Source organism: Myotis nattereri (assembly GCF_964212035.1).
Source record: "Myotis nattereri genome assembly, chromosome: 9".
NCBI lineage: Eukaryota > Metazoa > Chordata > Mammalia > Chiroptera > Vespertilionidae > Myotis > Myotis nattereri.
Window position 1 is genome coordinate 2,331,193 of NC_138084.1, and position 19,155 is coordinate 2,350,347.

Consider the following 19,155-nt stretch of genomic DNA (forward strand, 5'->3'; position numbering starts at 1 on the left):
CCTCCATCTCGGGCTAACATGGCTGCTCCGGTGCCGGTCATCACACCTGCATCCCAGCTGCCAGGTACTAGAGAAGGGAAAGCTTGAAGGCAGCAAGAGACGTTGTCAATCATCCTTCCGCTCTCATCCCATTGGCTCAGTCATCCTTCCACTCGCATCCCATTGGCTTGATGATCCTCCCACTCGCATCCCATTGGCTCAGTCATCCTTCCACTCACATCCCATTGGCTCAATGATCCTCCCACTCGCATCCCATTGGCTTTAAAGAAGCCGCAGGTCACTTGTAGCTGGAAGAACGCCTGGGACGTGCACTGTGTGGCTAGGTGGGTCTAACAGCGGTTCTCAACCTGTGGGTCGCGACCCCTTTGGCGGACAAAGGACCCTTTCACAGGGGTCGCCTAAGACCATCCTGCATATCAGATATTTACATGACGATTCATCACAGCAGCAACATGACAGTTATGAAGTAGCAACGAAAATAATGTTATGGTTGGGTCACCCCATGAGGAGCTAGCTGTATTGAAAGGGCAGCAGGTTGAGAGCCGCTGGCCTCTGACAGGTTTGATGGCCACAGGAAGAAGGAGACCATGAGCAGACGCTGTTGTGCCCCTGTCTCAGTGAAGACACCGAGCTCCACGCATTAGGGAGAGGCACGCCCCCAATGCCAGTGTTTCCCCACAGCCAAGGGTTCTCTCCCGTCCACACCCCACACAGGCTGGCAGGGAGCCCTGCTCCCCAGGCCCCGGCGGAGACGCTGGTGCAGGAGAGGGGTGTGTGGCAAATGGATTCTGGTTCTTCCAGGCTTCCTCCCACCTGCCCGGCCGGTGGCTCAGTTGGTCGAGCGTCACCCTGTCCACCGGAAGGTTAGGGTTCAATCGCGTCAGGGCACACGCCTGGGTTTCAGGTTCAGCACCGGTGCTCACGGGAGGCAGCGGGTTGATGCTTTTCTCTCACATGGATGTTTCTCTCCTCCCGCCCTCCATCCCTCCCTTCCATTCTCCCTAAAAAAATCCAGGGCGAAAAAAATCCTTGGGTGAAGATTAAAAATAAAATACCCCCACCTGGAAGAGACACGCATCACCTCTGCCACAGGCCACGTGCCAAAGCAAGCTCTACAGTCGTGGCAAACCTGGTGGGGGAGTGACTGGGGGAGGGGATGCGTTGACAACGCCATTTATTCTGCACTGGTCCTTCCTACCCTGCCCCTCAGCCTCTCTTGGCCCATAGATACCAACTTGGGTAAGGTTATATGAAAAGACATACACTAGGGCCTAGTGACTAGGCTGTTAATAAGGCAGGGAACCAAGCCAAAAAAATAATCAAAAGCTGCCGAAACCGGTTTGGCTCAGTGGATAGAGCGTTGGCCTGCGGACTGAAAGGTCCCAGGTTCGATTCTGGTCAAGGGCATGTACCTGGGTTGCGGGCACATCCCCAGTGGGGAGTGTGCAGGACACAGCTGGTCGATGTTTCTAACTCTCTATCTCTCTCCTTTCCTCTCTGTAAAAACTCAATAAAATATATTTTTTTAAAAAAATAATCAAAAGCTATACTTTAAGAAAGCACGTTTATAACCACAATTTTGTATTTATACAAGAGTACATGTCTGTGTGGGTTATGCATACATTTAAATAAACGGTAAAGGAAAGAAATTCACAAAATGTAAATTTCTTTTCCAAACCCAACAAAATAATACTAAAGCTGTGCCATACACAGTGTATGAGGTTTGTGTTGGGGTGCAGGCTACAGAAAGCCTAAAAAACCACAACTCAGACAAGATAAAGCATGACTTTTCTCCCACTTAAGGCAAATCTGGAGGCAGGCCATCAGGGCTTGAACGAGAGAGAAATGAAACTGTGCTTTATCTAAACCTCCGTTATCCAGGCTTTGGCTGCAGCCGCGGAGCCCGTCACCTAATACCTGTCACCTAATCCCTAACCTGTGTTACCCTTGTCTTAACAGCAACCCTTGGTGGGTGGAGAGCTATCTGCTTCCACTGGCTTATGACCGAGCGAGGGCCCGCCTCCGGAGCACGTGTCCACAGGGCTTTCGGGAATGAAGCCGGGACAAGCCACGGGCAGGGACACTCCGGGGGCCCCGGGAGGGAGCCTGAACGGGTCAGGTGCCTGTGTCTCAGGCCAGGCCCCCGGATGCCGCCCGAGATGCGTTTTCACCTGCCAGTGATTTCTGGCAGAGTGGCTCCCAGGAACAGCAGTGTGGGAGCAGGGGGAGCAGGCGGGAAGGGAGGGGGTCCGGCAGGCAGGGCGCGGCTCATGCAAGCCCTGCGGAGGGCAGCCGCCTGCTCCCACAAAGAACTCTGGGGCGCTAGAAATGGAACCTCAAAAGTGCCGAACCTCAGGCCAGGGCGCTGGGCTCTCACGCTCCCCGCCATTGGCTGGAGTCCCCGTGCCTACGGTGATTGCATTAGTTCCTCCAAACGTCCTCCAGGCGTCACAAGAAGTGAGAGCACAGGGAAGCCGGGGAGAAGGCGGCCACGTAACATGGCGTGGTCTGCACCCCCCTGCTGTATCCAGCATCTGTCAGGACCCCCGCCCCCCCAGGCTGCGGGGAAAGCTTCTTCTAGTCTGGGGAGGCACAGATACCCTAAAGTTAGGGAAGCAGGAGTGCATTCTGCCCCAGTGGCGCCCACAGCACTTAAATCCCCGCCTGCCTCCCCCTGCCCCCTCCCCACACAGACGCAGGCAAGTTTTTTAAGAGCAAGACGCAGGGGAGCCTGTGACTGCTGATGGGGTGCTCAGCCAGGACAGGCCCAGGAACTGTGAGCCTTCCTCACGCTCCCAGCCTGGGTGACCACAGGGTCCCAGGAAGTCACACCCACCTCCTCCCCGCTGGGGCCCCTGGGTGGCAGGAGGAGAGGACAGGCCCCCCAGGCGGCCCCGGCTTCTCCTGCTCAGGCCTGGAGGCCCCTCCCCCACCCTCCACTCCCCGACCCCCACCGAGCAGCCTGCTCACCCCACAGCCAGACAGCCGCGTGGCCAAGCTCACACAGCGCCCTGAGCCCCCGGCCTGGCTCTGTCTAGGGCAGCGGTTCTCAACCTGTGGGTCGCGACCCCTTTGGCTGTTGAAAGACCCTTTCACAGGGGTCGCCTAAGACCAGCCTGCATATCAGATATTTACGTTATGATTCATCACAGTAGCAACATTACAGTTATGTCCTATGTCCCTCGACATAGGACACTGCACTAAGAGGCAGCTCCCTCATAACTCCCGCATCCCAGACAAGCTCCCCACTTACAGCAGGTGTAACAGGTATGAATTCCAGTCCAAATACATGATTGATTTTTAAAATATTTTTATTGCTTTCAGAGAGGAAGGGAGAGGGAGAAGGAGGCAGAAACATCCATGATGAGAGAGAATCATTGGTCGGCTGCCTCCTGCTCGCCCCACACTGGAGATGGAGCCCACAACCCGGGCATGAGCCCTGAAAGGGAATCAAACCATGGCCTCCTGGTTCATAGGTCGACGCTCAACCACTGAGCCACGCCGGCCAGACCATGATTGATTTTATGCAAGACATTATACAGCACTTCCCACGCGTCTACGCACCCTCCACACACTAACTCACCGGGCTCTGTTACTCTCCATCTGAGGACGGGGACCTGAGGCAGAGAGAGAGCCGCCTGCCAAGGTCACACAGCTAGTAGGCGGCCAGGCTAGGATTTGAGCCCAGCACTGGGTCCCTAAGTGCTGTGCTGTGTTCCCTCAATGTCACGGTCCTGCATCTCTTTAACTCAAGTTCAGTCTCCCCCGAGCCTCCTCCTGTAGGCCAGAGAACGCGTGTGTCCCACCTGGAGGCTTCAGGCTATTTAGTTCCAGACAAAAAAAAAAAAAAAAGTGGGGCATGGGGTCCAGACACCATGGGGTCACCTTCATAGCCACAGCCCCCTGACCACAGGGGACATGCCAGTGCCCTCTGTCTCCCAGCAGGCTGCAAAGGTGCCCCTGCCGAGGCCAGGCCAGAGCCAGGGCCAGTCCTAGGGGGTCCCACCCGCTCCTCTCACGGCCACGTGCTTGGTAGTCAGGTCTCGGCACCCACTCACCTACAGTCGGAAAATCTGCCCCTCCAGGTGGCTGCAGGCTGGGGGCATAGCTCAGCGATGGGCACCGGCTAGACTCGGGCACCTTCCCCCTTCCCCTGGCATCTGTGTTCTGGGCACAGTCTGCATGCTGTTCACGCCTGCCAGGCTCCCCATTTAAAGCAAGCACTTGGGGAATTTGGCTTAGAGCATCTTCAAGACGTGTTCACAAGCCCTGGCTGGTTTGGCTCAGGGTATAGAGCGTCAGCCTGCGGACTGAAGGGTTCCGGGTTTGATTCTGGTCAAGGGCACATGCCTGGGTTGCCGGCTCGATCCCAGTAGGGGCCGTGCAGGAGGCAGCCGATCAATGATTCTCTCTCATCATTGATGTTTCTATCTCTCTCTCTCTCTCTCCCTGTCCCTTCCTCTCTGAAATCAATTGAAACAAACAAACAAAAAGTGTTCACTAAAAGAATGGGCAGTTTTCATGGACGAGGCTCCCTTATCGGTTACCCCTGGCAACTCCCATCTCTCCTCTCCGCTCTCTCCTGGCATCAATTCCTGGCCCTCCACCCCCAAGCAGCAGGGTGGTCCACGGCATGCACTCCGCAGTCAGGCAGACCTGGGTTCGCATCTCAGGCGCTCACGAGCCATACGTCCTCAAGGGAATTTAACTCCCCAGCCCCGGTTTGCTCATCTGTAAACTGGGGACATTCTCAACCCCATAGGGCTCCCATGCAAAGCACATGGGAACATGCATTCGCTGTCTATGGGGCTCCTCAAATGAGCCAGGGCCTGTGCCCGCGAGACCAGCGTGGCCAGGGCAGGCCTCACCGAGGAGGGGGCGGTGCAGAAGGACAGCTGAATATGAAGGAGCCAGCCATGCAGAGCGCTGGGAGAAGAACATTCCAGACGGGGACTAGCAATTGCAAAGGCCCCCGGTAACCAAGCCCAGCAAATTGCTGCTTCTCCAGTCTCCCTTCCACATTGGACGCACCAGGGCATCTAGGCCACGGGCACATCACGATGACCTCATCATACACTTGGCAGTGAGTTTTCAGCAGTGAGTCACCCCCCTTCCCAGAATAGCATCCCCCCACCCCCACCCCCCCATCCCCAGTGCTGCGTGCAGCCTGAGGCGGGAGAGCAGGGCTATCAATAGAACAAGTTTCTCCGGCCGTGCGGATAAGCTGGTGGCCGTGTGGATAAGCTGGTGGCCGTGTGGATAAGCTGGTGGCCGTGCGGATAAGCTGGTGGCCGTGTGGATAAGCTGGTGGCCGTGCGGATAAGCTGGTGGCCGTGTGGATAAGCTGGTGGCCGTGTGGATAAGCTGGTGGCCGTGTGGATAAGCTGGTGGCCGTGTGGATAAGCTGGTGGCCGTGCTGATAAGCTGGTGTCCGTGCGGATAAGCTGGTGTCCGTGCGGATAAGCTGGTGGCCGTGCGGATAAGCTGGTGTCCGCCCCCATGAGCGCGAGAGGCCCTGGGCCTGCCCGGTGGACAGCGGCCACGCGACTCGGTGGGCTCGACAGGGTCGTCATAAGGGGAGGCCACCAACTGGGAGGGGCGGGCTCTTCAATAGAAACCCGCGCTGGGCCCGGCCCTGGTGGCCCAGTGGTTGGGCGTCTGCCTCCGGACCAGGAGGTCAGTGTGATTCCTGCTCAGGGCACATGCCCAGGTTGCAGGCAGGAAGCAGCCAATTGATGACTCTCTCATCACTGACGTTTCTGTCTCTCTCTCCCTCTCCCTTCCTCTCTGAAACCAATAAAAATATTTATTAAAAATAAAAACAAAACCACGAAACGCAAGCTGGGCTGAGGGGTCGCCTCTCCTAACGGCGTGGATGCCAATCCCAGGGCTCCGGGTCCCGGGCCTGCAGGAAGGCGAGAGCCACGAGACGCTGTTCTAAAGGCTTCCAGCGACCTGCCGACCGCCTCCCTGCCCAGCGGGTGGGATGCCCGGCACAGGGCGCCAGCGGCGCAGTGGCACGGGGCCCTGAGCTCCATCCCTGCCCAGGCCTTCTCCGTCCCCCCCCCCCGCCCCCCACCCCGGGCCCGGGGCCCAGCCGGCCCTTCTCTGTCACTTGGCTGTGAACCCCGCTCCCTTCCCCTCCAAGACCGCGGCTCGCTGCTGGGCGGCTGCCACCCAGGCCTGGGCCTTCCCCTGCAGCAAAGAGGAGGCAGCATTTTCCCTCAGTTTCCTCATTCCTCCCGCCTCCAGACCCTGACGTGGCTCCCCAACATCGGACACAGCCCCGGGGTGGCGGGTCCAGTGCTCAGGAGGAGCCGGGAAATGGGCGGGTGTGCCTGGCCCTGGAGGCTGTCTCGTCCACTGGGCTTGGGCCCCTTGGGGCATCGATAACAACAGAAACTAACTCCAAAATGACAGTGTTTAAACCTCTTATCATTTCAAACATAAGCGCTTTCAGAACAAAGAGCATCGCAAGTGCTTCAAAAGCGACAACTTTCTTTCTCTCCCCCAGGCTGCCCTGGGCCAGAGGCCCGAGCTGGGCGTCAGCAGCACCCGGCGTCTCTCACTGTCTCCCTTCGTGGGGGGAAGGGGAAGGCACCCTCGTGACCTCACCTCAACCGCATCACCTCCCATGGGGGGTCAAATCCACCAAATTGACTTTTTTTTTCAAATATACCTTTACTGATTTCACAGAGGAAGGGAGAGGGAAAGAGAGACACAAACATCCATGATGAGAGAGAATCACTGATTGGCTGCCTCCTGCACGCTCCCTTCTGGGGATCAAGCCCACAAGCTAGGCATGTGCCCTTGACCAGAATCGAACCCGGGACCCTTCAGTCCGCAGGCTGACGCTCTACCCACTGAGCCAAACCAGCTAGGGTCCAAACTGACTTTTAATGTGCCACGGGGAGGGTAGGACAGAGCCCCCACCACCTGCCAGCTCAGCCCAGGGCGAGGCCAGCCTGCGTGCTGGGGACAGACCTGGGCGGCTCTCACGCGGCCCCGGGGCCTGGGAGGAAGCAGACACGCCCTTCTCCTGGCCCAGCCGGAAGGTGGCCGGTGCTGGGCAGCCTGTGCCTCGGGCGGAGCTGAGCTCTGGGCCGGCCTGCGCCTTCCCGGACGGTGAGACCCTTTCAAAGGGGTTACTCCTTCGTGCTCTGGTTTGGCAGACAAGCTCGCTCCAAGGCCGGGGCCTGCCGGGGGCTCCCTCGGGGCTCGCGAGGGGCAGCTACTCCGTCCGTCGGGGTGTCGGACGCGGGGGGTGTTCTCTCACCTGCGGAGGGAAGGTTGACATGGTCGGGGGGTTCCGCCTCTTAGCCACTCGGCCATGAATGGAACACCCCCCGCCCCTGCACGCCCACCTCTGGGCCAGAAGGAAAAGCTGCATCCAGCCCCCAGCTGCTGGATTTTGGGGGGAAAAGTTTAATTAGTTGCTAACATTTAAAAATCAGGGGAGGGGACTCTTTCTCCCTCGCCAGGTGGGAGTCTGTACTTGTTCTTCAATAAATTTCCACCTTTGCCATGCAAGAAAATAAATAAATAAAAATAAAAATCAGTGGAGTCCACATCAATGTGCAGACTTCAGACTCCCCTTGAAAGCTTGGCCGACCGGCCCGCATCCTACGCCGTCCGAGCCGAGCGGGGGCTGCCCTTGGGGACGGGGATGTGCTGCCCGAGCCCACGCAGCCGCCCAGCGCTCCGCTCCGTCCCCTGTTCTCTGGGCCTTGAGCTCAGGGGCCCGGCCTGGCCTGCACGCTGCCTGGAGGCTGGGACCACCTGTGCCTCCTGAATGGCAGCACCCTGCCCGCCCCGCCTGTGGGTCCTCGGTGCTGCTGGTGGATGAGTCCCTCCTGCGCGTGGGCACCACTTCCTGAGCATCAGGGTCGCACGAGCAGGATGCTGCTTGAGCACAGGTTTCTGGAGGAGACTGGATCTCAAGCACCCCTCCATTCGTACCGTCTGCCCCATCACCTAAAGCCACTCCTACGCCAATGGGCTCCCCGCCGTCTTCCCTCTGCCGGGGGACCCCCATTCCTCCCAGCATGCTCCTCCCCGATGCACAGCTCACAGGGTGGCTACGAGGAGGACATGAGACCAAGGATGCCAAGCGTGGTCGCCAGCACTTACTTTATGACATGATGAGCGAGCTTTCCCTCCAGGCCAGCACGCATCTCCCCGCACTCGCTGAGGTCACGTGCTTTGGGCTGGTCCCCCAGCCATGCCCCAAGGAGGAGATGACGATAGAGATCTCTGTATTCCGAATTTTTCTAAGTCCTTTCCCCTCTCCCCCCAATCCGGAAGCTGATGGGAATAAAGATCTTATCGGGAGGTTAGTTTTTTATCGGGACCATCAGCAGCCCTCCCAGGGGATCGGGCGCAGGTCAGAGCGTATATATGGGCAGTGCTGGCCCCTCGCCGCACCCTCCACACCGAGCCTTCCGGAGGACGTGACGCGGGGAGAACGCGCGATGAGGTGGATCGGGTTCCTCAGCCTGGTGGCCCTGTCCGAGTGCCTGGTGACGTGAGTATGGGGACACCTGTCCCGGCCTCGCTCTCACTGTCCCCTGATCCTTCCACCGCCCGGGGGGTGGAGAAGGGAATGCAATCATTCCCTGTCGTCAGGTCCGCATCTCCAATTAGTTTTCATTTTAATTTTTATAAATCCTCACACAAGGATATTTTTCCATCGATTTTTAGGGAGAGGGAAAGAGAGAGGGAAAGACAGGGAGAAACATCGATGTGAGAGAAAGACATCGATGGGCTGCCTCCTGCACGAGCCCCCACCAGGAACTGGGCCGGGGAGGAGCCTGCAACCGAGGTCCGTGCCCTTGAATGGAATCGAACTCGGGACCCTTCGGTCCGCAGGCGGACGCTCTATCCACTGAGCCACACTGGCCTGGCGTGGCGGCCACGTGGAATGGCGGGTGGGGAGCTGCTGTCTTACTTCTTGTCTTTTCCCTCTGGAAGCGTCCCTCTGACGAAGATCAAGTCCATGCGGGAGAGCCTGCGGGAGAGGGACCTGCTGAGAGATCACCTCCGGCAGTACGCCCACAGCCGGGCCAACAAGCTCCGGCGCCAGCCGCGCGTCACCGTCCAGCCCTTGAGGAACTACCTGGACGTGAGTGTGGGGGCGCAGGCACAGCCTTCCCTAGTGCTGGCCGAGCTCTGGGGTCCACCCGGGGTGGCAGCCAGGAGGTGGGGGGGTGGGGCTCCCGCAGGCAGCAAAGGGGAGAAGGCACTCGCACCCTCAGCTCTTGGTCTGTGGTGACTGGCCCAGCAATGACCAGGCGGCAGGCAGACTCCATCTCGGTGCCCAGGATCCGGCGCTGGGCACCCGAGAACCAGGTGCTGGTTGGACAGATTCTGCTCCTTCTGAACAAAACCGCTGCCTTAACGGGGACTCCAGTTGGACGCCCCAGGCTGAGGGCGCTCAGCCTCTACAGCTCCGAGAATGACCCCAGCAGAGTGCCTGAGCCCCTCCAGCGTGGGAGGCTATTAACACCAACAGTGTGGTTACATCTGTGGGTCACAGGGCGTCTGGCCTGTTCTGCAAGAGGATAAACGCCAGTTAAAGGGCTGCCTGTGTGATAGTGACACAGCCGGCGCTGAGTTGGGAGCAGGGGCCGGGTGACCTAGGAGGGCTTCCTGGAGGAGGGAGCACTCCAGCGGGCTGTGAAGGCTGTGGATTTACAGAGCTGCAGGGGAAAGTGGGGAACTTTTCCAATGAAGGCGCCACCTGAGCCGCGGCCATGGAGGTGGGGTGGTGGGAAAGCGATTCCAGCAGACCCGGGACGCCCTGGTCAAGGCCGGCACCTGAGGACCAGGCGTGACCCGTGCACAAGGCCTGGCCTAAGCCCCTGCCCCCGCCGTCAGATGTACTACGTTGGCACCATCAGCATTGGAACGCCCCCTCAGAAGTTCAAGGTCGTCTTTGACACGGGCTCAGCGGACTTGTGGGTGCCCTCCATCTTCTGCTCCAGTCCCGCCTGTGGTGAGCGCCTGGGCCCTGTTGCGGCTCCCGCCCCCGCCCCCACCCCTGCCCCAGGCCCTGACAGCTGACTGACCCCTGCACTCCGTCTGCAGTGACACACAAAACCTTCAAACCTCTACGGTCGTCCACCTTCCAGGACGCGGACCGGCCCATCCGGCTGCAGTACGGGTCCGGCAGCATGACCGGGCTGCTCGGCTACGACGACGTGCGGGTGAGGGGGAGAGGGGCCTGGCAGCCTCTGCCCACTGCTTACGGGGCCACATGCAGGGTCAGCCAGATGCACCCGTCTCCTCAAGTCCCCCAGCGGCTGGCCGTCTGCCTCGGGGAGACAGTGCCCGGCTGAGAGCACCCCGAGTGGCCAACCAAGCGAGCGGGTCATGGCACGGGAGGCGGGCATTTGCAGCTCTTGCCCGGTGGTGAGCTGAAGGCTGATTTTGCTGGGAGCAGGGAGAGTTGAGGGCAAACCCATTTTTATTTATTTTTTAAAAATATATATTTTTATTAATTTCAGAGAGGAAGGGAGAGGGAGAGAGAGGTAGAAACATCAATGAGGAGAGAGCATGATGGATCGACTGCCTCCTGCACACCCCCCATGGATCGAGCCCACAACCCGGGCATGTGCCCTTGACCGGAATTGAACCCGGGACCCTTCAGTCCACAGGCCGACGCTCTAGTCACTGAGCAAAGCGGCCTGGGCTCCACGCAGTCTTTTCACAAGAACTCGGTGGCCCTGTGTACACCTGGGGTGCAGAATCCACAGTGAATTGCAGGGAATTCACTCGGTTTCTGCCACCAGGTCCCGGAAACACCAAACACAAGACGACCCCGCTCTCTGCTCATGGGGCCTGCAGGGGAACCGCCTGGCCCACTCTGCCCCCGGCGCCCCAGCCGTACAGAGGGATGAGGGTGTTTCACCACCTGGGGTGGTGCTAGCAGGAGGGCGGGTGTCGGGGGGACTCCTCGGCAAAGCACAGTGGGTGCTGCTCGGGCACCTCCAGGCGCAGCCACACCTCAGCTGATCCCTGGGGTGCTGGTGGCATCGCCCCACCCACCTCCCCCCAGCCCAGCCCCAGCTCCGCTTCCAAACCTTCCCATGAGGCCACCTTCTCTCCCCCAGATCAGGAACCTTGTCTGCAAATCCCAGGCATTCGGCCTGAGCACGACGGAGTCCGGCATTGCCTTGGAGTTCGCCGCCTTCGACGGCATCCTGGGCCTGGCCTACCCCACCCTCGCCCTCAATGACACCACCCCGGTCTTCGACAGCCTGTGGAAGCAAGGCCTCCTGCCTGAGAACCTCTTCGCCTTCTACCTGAGCAGGTCAGCCTCCTCCCACCTGAGCAGGTCAGCCTGGCTGGGCAGGCCCTTTGCCCAGAAGCCTTCCGTCGCCTGAGAAATGGTAGACGACCAGCCCTCCCCTCTTTCCTGATAGGGCAGCCTAGTCGAGGGGTCAGCAACTAGTGGCCCTCGGCCACCTGTGGCCCGCCACCTGCTTTTATAAATAAAGTTTTATTGGAACACAGCCCTGCTCCTTCAGTCACATCCTGTCTGCAGCTGCTTCTGTGCTACAATGGTAGCATGAGCACTTGCGATAGAGATCGCGTAGCCAGCGAAACCTAACATGTTGACAATCTAGGATTTTTTTTTTTTATGTTGTTAATCCTCACCCGGGGACTTTTTTCCCATTGATTTTTAGCGAGAGTGGAAGGGAGGAGGAAAGACACAGAGAGAGAAACATCGATGCGAGAGAGACACATCAATTGATTGCCTCTTATGTGCGCCACAACCAGGGCCAGGGATCAAATCCAGGACCCTTCCGTCCGCAGGCCGATGCTCTATTCACTGAGCCAAACCAGCTAGGGCATAATCTCGCATTGTCTAAAGTTTGCCGACCCCTGTATTTCTAGTCCCTCCTCTGATGGATGGGGAAACTGAGGCTGAGAGAGGAGCTGTGCACAAAATGGCCCAGCCAAACACTGGCAGTGGCAGGACTCGAGCCCGGCCACGGTGCTGTACCCTCCGCCGGGTGGTCCGGCCATCAGCAGGTCTCCAGTCACCGGGCCGGCAGTGGAAACGCCCAGCTCCCTGGCTGGCTGCGGGTCTGGAGGGGGTGGAGGGAGCAGCACAGGCTGGAGGGGGACCCGGCGGGCAGACCGTGTGTAGGATGCAGAGTGCAGGTGCGGCTGTGGGCTCTGCGGGGGCCTGAGCTCCAGGCTCTGCAGCATGAGCTGAGCCTCTGGGGTGCTTGTACCAAATCAAGGAGGTGAGCCATTTAACACATATTCACTGAGCACTTACTACGTGCTGGGTACTGCTCTGTACACCTGATGGAGACAGGTGAGAGGGAGAAAAGGCAGACAAGAACCAAGTAAATAAACAAAAGGAAAAGATAACATGCCAGGCAGTGATTGGTTCCGGGAAAGCGGGGAAACACTTTGATAGGACGACAGAGATGAGAGCTAGGTTTCAGAGGGGCAGTGCAAGGACCTCTCTGAACTGAGGCCGGGCGAGGGGCGAGGGGAAGAGGCCCAGGCTCAACAGAGGACCGGCAAGGGGCAGTGTGGCTGGAGCGCTGGGAGGGAGGGAGGGAGGGAGGGAGGGAGGCATGGAGTCTGAGGGGCAGGCAGGGGCAAGGTCGCCCCAGGGGTTTGGTTTTAGGTGGGAGTGGAGGCCTCTGTAGGGGCCTAGGCAGGGAGAAGACATGATCCCATCTCTGTTTCTGAAAGCTCCCCCAGGCGCTGGCTGGAGAACGGTGGACCAGAGAGGAGGCACGGAGGCCAGGGGCGAGGCTGCTCGGCCTCCTTGGAGAGAGAGCAGGAGCTCAGACTTGGGGTGGGGTGGGGGGGGCGGGAGTGTCCCAGGCCTGTGAGCCAGCCTGGGGGAGCCTGAGCACACGGCCTGGGCCCCTCCGCACAGCAGCCTCCGGCTGTGCCTCAAGCACTCGGCTGCTGGAGGGGACCTGGCCGGCCTCAGAGAGGCGGGGGGCCCAAGCCCAGCCAGAATCTCAAGCTCACAGCTGGGCTGCGCTCCTCAGTAGCCAGGGGACTGACCTTGGGCCGAGCTCGGTGCCCCTGCCCCAGGTCCCTTCTGAACAGTGGGCGTCACGGCAGTGCCTGCTCCGCGGGGCCCTGTGCAGTGTGGCTAAGTGGCCGCTGGCCAGTGCCAGCCTCGGTCACTGAGCTGGAGAAGCGCCACCCACCGTCCTCCCCTCACAAGAGCCCCCTCTCCCCCCGCCCCCCCTCTCTCCCAGCAGCAAGAGGAACAGCAGCGTGGTGATGTTCGGCGGCGTGGATCACTCCTATTACCGTGGTGAGCTCCAGTGGGTGCCGGTGAGCAAGCAGGGCTTCTGGCAGGTCGCTGTGGACAGGTAAGCACGCCCCCCCCACCCCCCGCTGAGGGCCACGCCAGTGGCAGCCGCACCTGCAGGCACAGGGCACACGCACACACTCGGACAGACACAGGCACGCACCCCACCACGGGTTCATAACCGCCCTGACCAGGGTCCTGACCAGAGAGCCGGGATTGGGCCTGTGTCTCAGACACCAGGAGCGGGGACAGGCCCAGGCCGAGCCGTCAGGGTGTGGCCGGGGCAGCAAGGGAGGGCCGCACCCCCCAGGTCGGAGCAGCCACAGCGAGAAGGGGTCAAGGAGAATTCCACCGTCTGAATAGGGACATCCAGGTCGCCGGGCTGAGGGGTTCCCAGCACACAGGGCGCCAGCGTGAAAACAGGGGAGCCCTGGGCACACAGGAGGGTGCCCCGCCTAGGGAGACGCTCCCTGGCCCTGGAGACATGTGGGTGCCATCCTAGGGCCTGAAAGCAAATCCCACAAAGGGACCCCCACCCACCCAGTCTGGGTGCCCAGGGCCAGGGGATGGGACCGAGAGCATCAGGAAGCGGGGACCAGGGAGGCTGAGGCCAGGCGCGATCACTGAGGGGGCCACATGATTCTGTCACACGGAGGCCTAAACAGTGCTCTGGAGCCCACGTCCCGCGCCCTGGGCCGGCTCAGGCGTCCCCCGTCCAGGGGCCTGGGGGGGTGGGGGGCGGCGCGAGGCAGGGGGGGAACAACACACTCCCTGCCTCCTCTCCAAGCTTCTGCTCCCCGGGAACCTCTGCTGGGGTCCAACCCCAGCAGGTCCAGGGGTCCCCAAAGGTGTGGACGGAGTCGGCGAAGAAGGAATGACACAGAGACAGCGTTCCGTTGATCAGCAGCCTAGCCAGGATCTCTAGCCAAGTTCTGGTCAGGATCTCCAGCCAGGTTCTGTGTCCATGTTCTCTTGCTAGGTTCTCCAGCCAGGTTCTCCAGGTTCTCCAGCCAAGGTTCTCCAGCCAAGGTTCTGTCACCAGGTTCTCCAGCCAGGTTCTCCAGGTTCTCCAGCCAGGTTCTGTAGCCATGTTCCCTCGCTAGGTTCTCCAGCCAGGTTCTGTCCAGGTTCTCCAGCCAGGTTCAGTCACCAGGTTCTAGTCAGGTTCTCTTGCCATGTTCTATCCAGGTTCTGTAGCCAGGTTCTGTCTCTAGGTTCTTCAGCCATGTTCTGTCTCTAGGTTCTGTCTCTAGGTTCTGTCTCTAGGTTCTGTGTCTAGGTTCTGTCTCTAGTTTCTGTCCAGGATCTTTTGCCATGTTCTCTCCAGCGAAGTTCTTCTGTCTCTAGGTTCTGTGTCTAGGTTCTGTGTCTAGGTTCTGTGTCTGGGTTCTGTGTCTAGGTTCTGTGTCTTGTTGTCTTGTTACATCTGTATTTATACCAGTTGATTCCAATCCTATCAATCTCTATTCCAAAGGTTAGGGCGTTTCTTATCTCCATTCCAGGGAGTAAAGATTATGTAGCTTGAGCATGATTGTTCGTAGTTAAAGTGATTAATTACCCGCCTGGCACTTAGTTAAGGGGCTTTATTCCCTCCCTAACTTCAGGGGAAAATCCCTACCTGGGGAAACAACCTTTCTCAGAGAGGTGACCTTGGTTAAAACACATAGTGCCAAGAAGGTGAGCAAACATATTAAGAACAGTATGCCATATATGCCAGGTCCCTTGAAACAGCAAGGATGGGCCGGCTCCTGGCAAACCTCCATCTTTACCGTGTGGCTTTCATCACTGGCCGGACAGCAGGTCCGTGTCTCCAGTTGACCCTCATTCCTTCACGTGCCCTGCCATTCCCTCGGCAAACACAGTGGAGCATGCGCTGTGCGCTGGGCACGGGCACTGGAGGGGGCACGCAGGGCACAGCTTGCTCTCCCGACGAGCAGGGCAGACACGCGTGAGGGACAGTGTCGCAGCCATCGGGAGTCCCCAGCCCGTGCGCGCTGGACACCAGGAGAGTTTGCCGGTCCAGTCTGGGGAGGAGAGGGGCCTGATCTCATCTCGGGGGACACTTCCCTGGAAAAGTAGCAACTGATCTGGACCCTGGAGGACAGGAGGAATCAGCCAGACAAAGGGGACGGGGTGGGTCCAGGAAGGGTGATGGCACGTGCCAAGGCCCTGAGGCACCGAGAGCACAATGCATTCAAGACCTGCGAGGAAGTCCGTCCAGGAAGGTCGGTGTGGCCGACACAGGGAGACAGGACGGCAGGAGCTGCAGGCTGTTCTGCAGGCAGCTGGGAGGGCCGCGGGGGGAGAGGCCACAGGTGACCCTGGTGCCTGCTCTGTCCCTCAGCATCTCCATGAACGGGACGGTCGTGGCCTGTCCCGGCGGCTGCCAGGCCATCGTGGATACCGGGGCCTCGCTGCTGATTGGCCCACTCGACCCTGTCCTCAACATTCTGAAGAACATCAACGCCCATAACACCAGCACCGGCGAGGTGAGGGGTCATGCCCCGGGGTCACCCTGGGCTCCCCACACACAGAAGGACCCGCAGGGCCAACACCCCCTCCCTCTCTCTCACACAGTACGTCGTCAGCTGTGATGACGTCCAGAGCCTGCCTGACATCGTCTTCACCATAAACAACGTCACATACCCAGTGCCAGCCAGCGCCTACATCCGGAGGGTGAGGGGCTGCCCTGGGGGCTGGTTCTCAGATCTGGGGCTGGAGGGACCTGTGTGGCCGTGGCTAAGAGAGGCCCCCTGGAGGCAGACCGTGCCATTGCAGGTGCTGCCCAGCAGCCCTGGCTGGGAGGGCGCCTCCCACAGCACAAGCCTCTTTTTTTAGAAAAATATATTTTATTGATTTTTTACAGAGAGGAAGGGAGAGGGATAGAGAGTTGGAAACATCAATGAGAGAGAAACATCGATCAGCTGCCTCCTGCACACCCCCTACCAGGGATGTGCCTGCAACCAAGGTGCATGCCCGCGACCGGAATCGAACCTGGGACCCCTCAGTCCGCAGGCTGACGCTCTACCCACTGAGCCAAGCTGGTCAGGGCAGCACAAGTCTCTTGATAGCAGAGTATCTGGGGCATCCATCAGCCACGGAAAAATGCAGAGCGGCCGCCCGTGCCGGCTCAGTGCCGGTGCCGGCTCCAGGAGGGGGCGCTAATGGCCTCGCCCTCAGGCAGCGTCAGGTCAACCAGGGCGCTCTGAGCTCTGACCGCTGGGCTGGAATGTAGGCGGTAACCCCGGAGACAGGCAAAGAGGAGGGACCCTAGGGCTGGCTGGGGACAGCCCCAGTGGCCCCCCGTAATCATGGGCTGTATTCCCTTCCCATCTCGAAGTGTCCTGATTTGGGTGATAAATCATAAGGTCACCCTAGTCCTGGGGTGCAAATGCCCCCTGCTAGGCCCCAATTCCCTGGCTGTGAAATGGGGTACCCAGCTCCCCCTTTGCAGGGCGGTTAGACGCTGACATGAATAAAGCTGCCAGGTGACCGGGCAGTGACCGGGCAGCGCCTGGCATGTAGTGGAGGCTCGAGCAGCGTCGGACCCCACAGCTGTGCCGAGAGGGCGTGGGGCAGCCACGGAGAGAGCAACTGGAAGCCTCTACGCCCTGAACCAGGGAGGCACCCGGGAGCGGAGCTCCTCATAGGCCCGTGTGCTGAGGCTGACGACACAGGGAGCTCAGGCAGCTCCCCACCAGCCGGCAGTGCCAAGGAGGGGCATGGGCCCGGGAGCGCTGCCCAGGCACTCGGCTGGGTCTTCGAGGACGAGGGGGATGGTGGGGAGCAGGCGGGGATCTTTCAGAGCCAACAGCGGAGCATCCATCGGGGTGGCGGGCGGCGAGGGCACGGCTGAGGGCTGCACGTCCTTCCCCTCCAGGAGGAGACCGACATCTGCTTCAGCAACTTGGACAGGAGCACCTCAGGCAGCTCCCGCCCCTGGGTCCTGGGGGATGTGTTCCTGCGACTCTATTTCACCGTCTTCGATCGCGCCAACAACAGAATCGGCTTGGCCCCTGCAGTGGCGTAGACCTGGGCGCTGCTCCAGGAGGCCGCCGGGCCTGCCCCAGGACTCGCACACACTCCCTGCGTCCCCGCCCAGGGGACCCGGCTACAGCTGTGCCTGGGGCTTTGCCGAGCCCTATTTTCAATGGATTGAGCCTCCTCCCGGGCACTCAGAGGTCACTGGTTTGATTCCTGGTCAGGGCACATGCGCCGGGGGGTTGCAGGCTCGGTTCCCAGGAGGGGGCATGCAATAAGCAGTCCATTGATGTCTCACTCTCATCGATGTTTCTCTCTCTCCCTCTAAAAAGTCATAAAAACATTGATTTTTTAAAACATATTGATTTTTAATAAACAGTCTCATTTCAATGGCGCTAAGACGAGTGGTGCCTCTGCCTGGGCCTGGGAAGTGCGTCAGTCAGGCAGGGTTCTGGGATCCAGTCCGGACCACCAGGGCGGGAACCACCTCCAGCCGGCTTAGTCGGAAAGGACGCTCCCTGGAAGGATGTTGGGCCCAGGATGTGGAACCACAGCAGGTCCGCGGAGCTCGGGGGCTGCGCCCAAGAAATCAACACCCACCAGCTCCCTCTCCCCATCCCCCCACCCCCGGCCTCTGTCCCTTCCGTCGTCTCTGATGCTCTTCTCCTGCCAGCGTTCTCTCGGCAGCCTCCTCCAGGTGAAGGGCCCTGCCACCCCTGCCCCAGCCCTTGACATCCTTAAGGCTTGGAAATGAGCAGAGCATCAGGGAGGGGTCTGATTGGTCCACCTCACGTCAAGTGTCCAGCCCTGGACCAATCATGTGGCCAGGGCATGGGGCACTGTGATGGGCTCCACTTGGCCACCCGGCCCCCGCGCTGTGGATGGTGATTGACAGTTTCCTCCAGAACCGCCGGCTGCAGCTGGGTAGAGGCGGCCCCAGAAGGGAGAGATGCTGTAGGACCCAGCGGTCGCCAACCTTTCGGATCTCACGGACCAGCTGCGCTCCGCGGACCACCGGCTGGCGACCGCTGCTGTAGGTGATAGAAGAATTTGTGGCTGCCCCACCGCCTCCGCCACCCCTCACAGTCGTGTTTGGGAACAATGGATGCTGAGAGATCATCTAACATGACATTAGGAGAAAAGGGCAGAATCCGAAACAGCGGGGTTACAGGTTTGCGAAGCCCCTGGAAGACAGGGCAGCGCAGGGCAGGCCGGCACAGCCCGGGGCTCTCGGTCCGGGTTCAGGTCCCAGCTCTGACGTGTACGTACCAGGCACACAGTAGGGCCTCAAAAAATACAGGCCTGTGACCAGTCCTGTGACCTTAGGTCAGCTCATCTCAGACATCTGTTTTCTATTCTGTAATTCTGAGACAAGATCAGCTCCTCCCTCCTTAATCACCAGGAAAACGCAAATGAAAACGACCATGAGCTCTCCCTTCATGCCTTGGAGGGTGGCCACTGGCAAAACACACACATCAACCCGGGCTGGTGGGACCCGGAACCCGTGCCCTGTTTTGTGAGTGTCCCGTGGTGCGGCCACGGTAGGACACAATACGGCGGCTCCTCAGAAAGTGAACAATAGAATTTTTATAAGACCCAGCAACCCCACTTCTGGATTTTCATCCCAAAGAATTGAAATCAGGGTCTCGGAGCGATAGCCGCCCCGCGTACCCATCACAGCGTCAGTCACAATAGCGAGATGTGGAGGCCAGCAAGCGTCCACCGACCGATGAACGATGGAGAAGCCGTGGTACCGACACGCAGTGGGATATTACTCAGTCACAACGAGAAGAAACCCTGCCGTTTGCAGCAGGCTGAAACCTGAGGGCTTACGTGAAGTGAAATAAGCCAGTCCCCGCGGGATGGGGACTATATGG

At 59.7% G+C, this 19,155-nt stretch overlaps 1 protein-coding gene across 1 annotated transcript; it reads left to right on the forward strand.

The window, feature by feature from the left end:
* Positions 1 to 8,471: 8,471 nt before the first annotated feature.
* LOC308525355 (pepsin F-like) lies at positions 8,472 to 17,327 on the forward strand (the record flags this gene model as incomplete). The annotated part of the gene is made up of 9 exons (XM_081100190.1): positions 8,472 to 8,524; positions 8,971 to 9,121; positions 9,877 to 9,994; positions 10,087 to 10,205; positions 11,112 to 11,311; positions 13,242 to 13,358; positions 15,642 to 15,786; positions 15,875 to 15,973; positions 17,178 to 17,327. 9 exons carry the CDS (start codon positions 8,472 to 8,474, stop codon positions 17,325 to 17,327), a joined length of 1,152 nt encoding a protein of 383 aa, XP_080956316.1.
* Between the last annotated feature and the right edge of the window lie 1,828 nt (positions 17,328 to 19,155).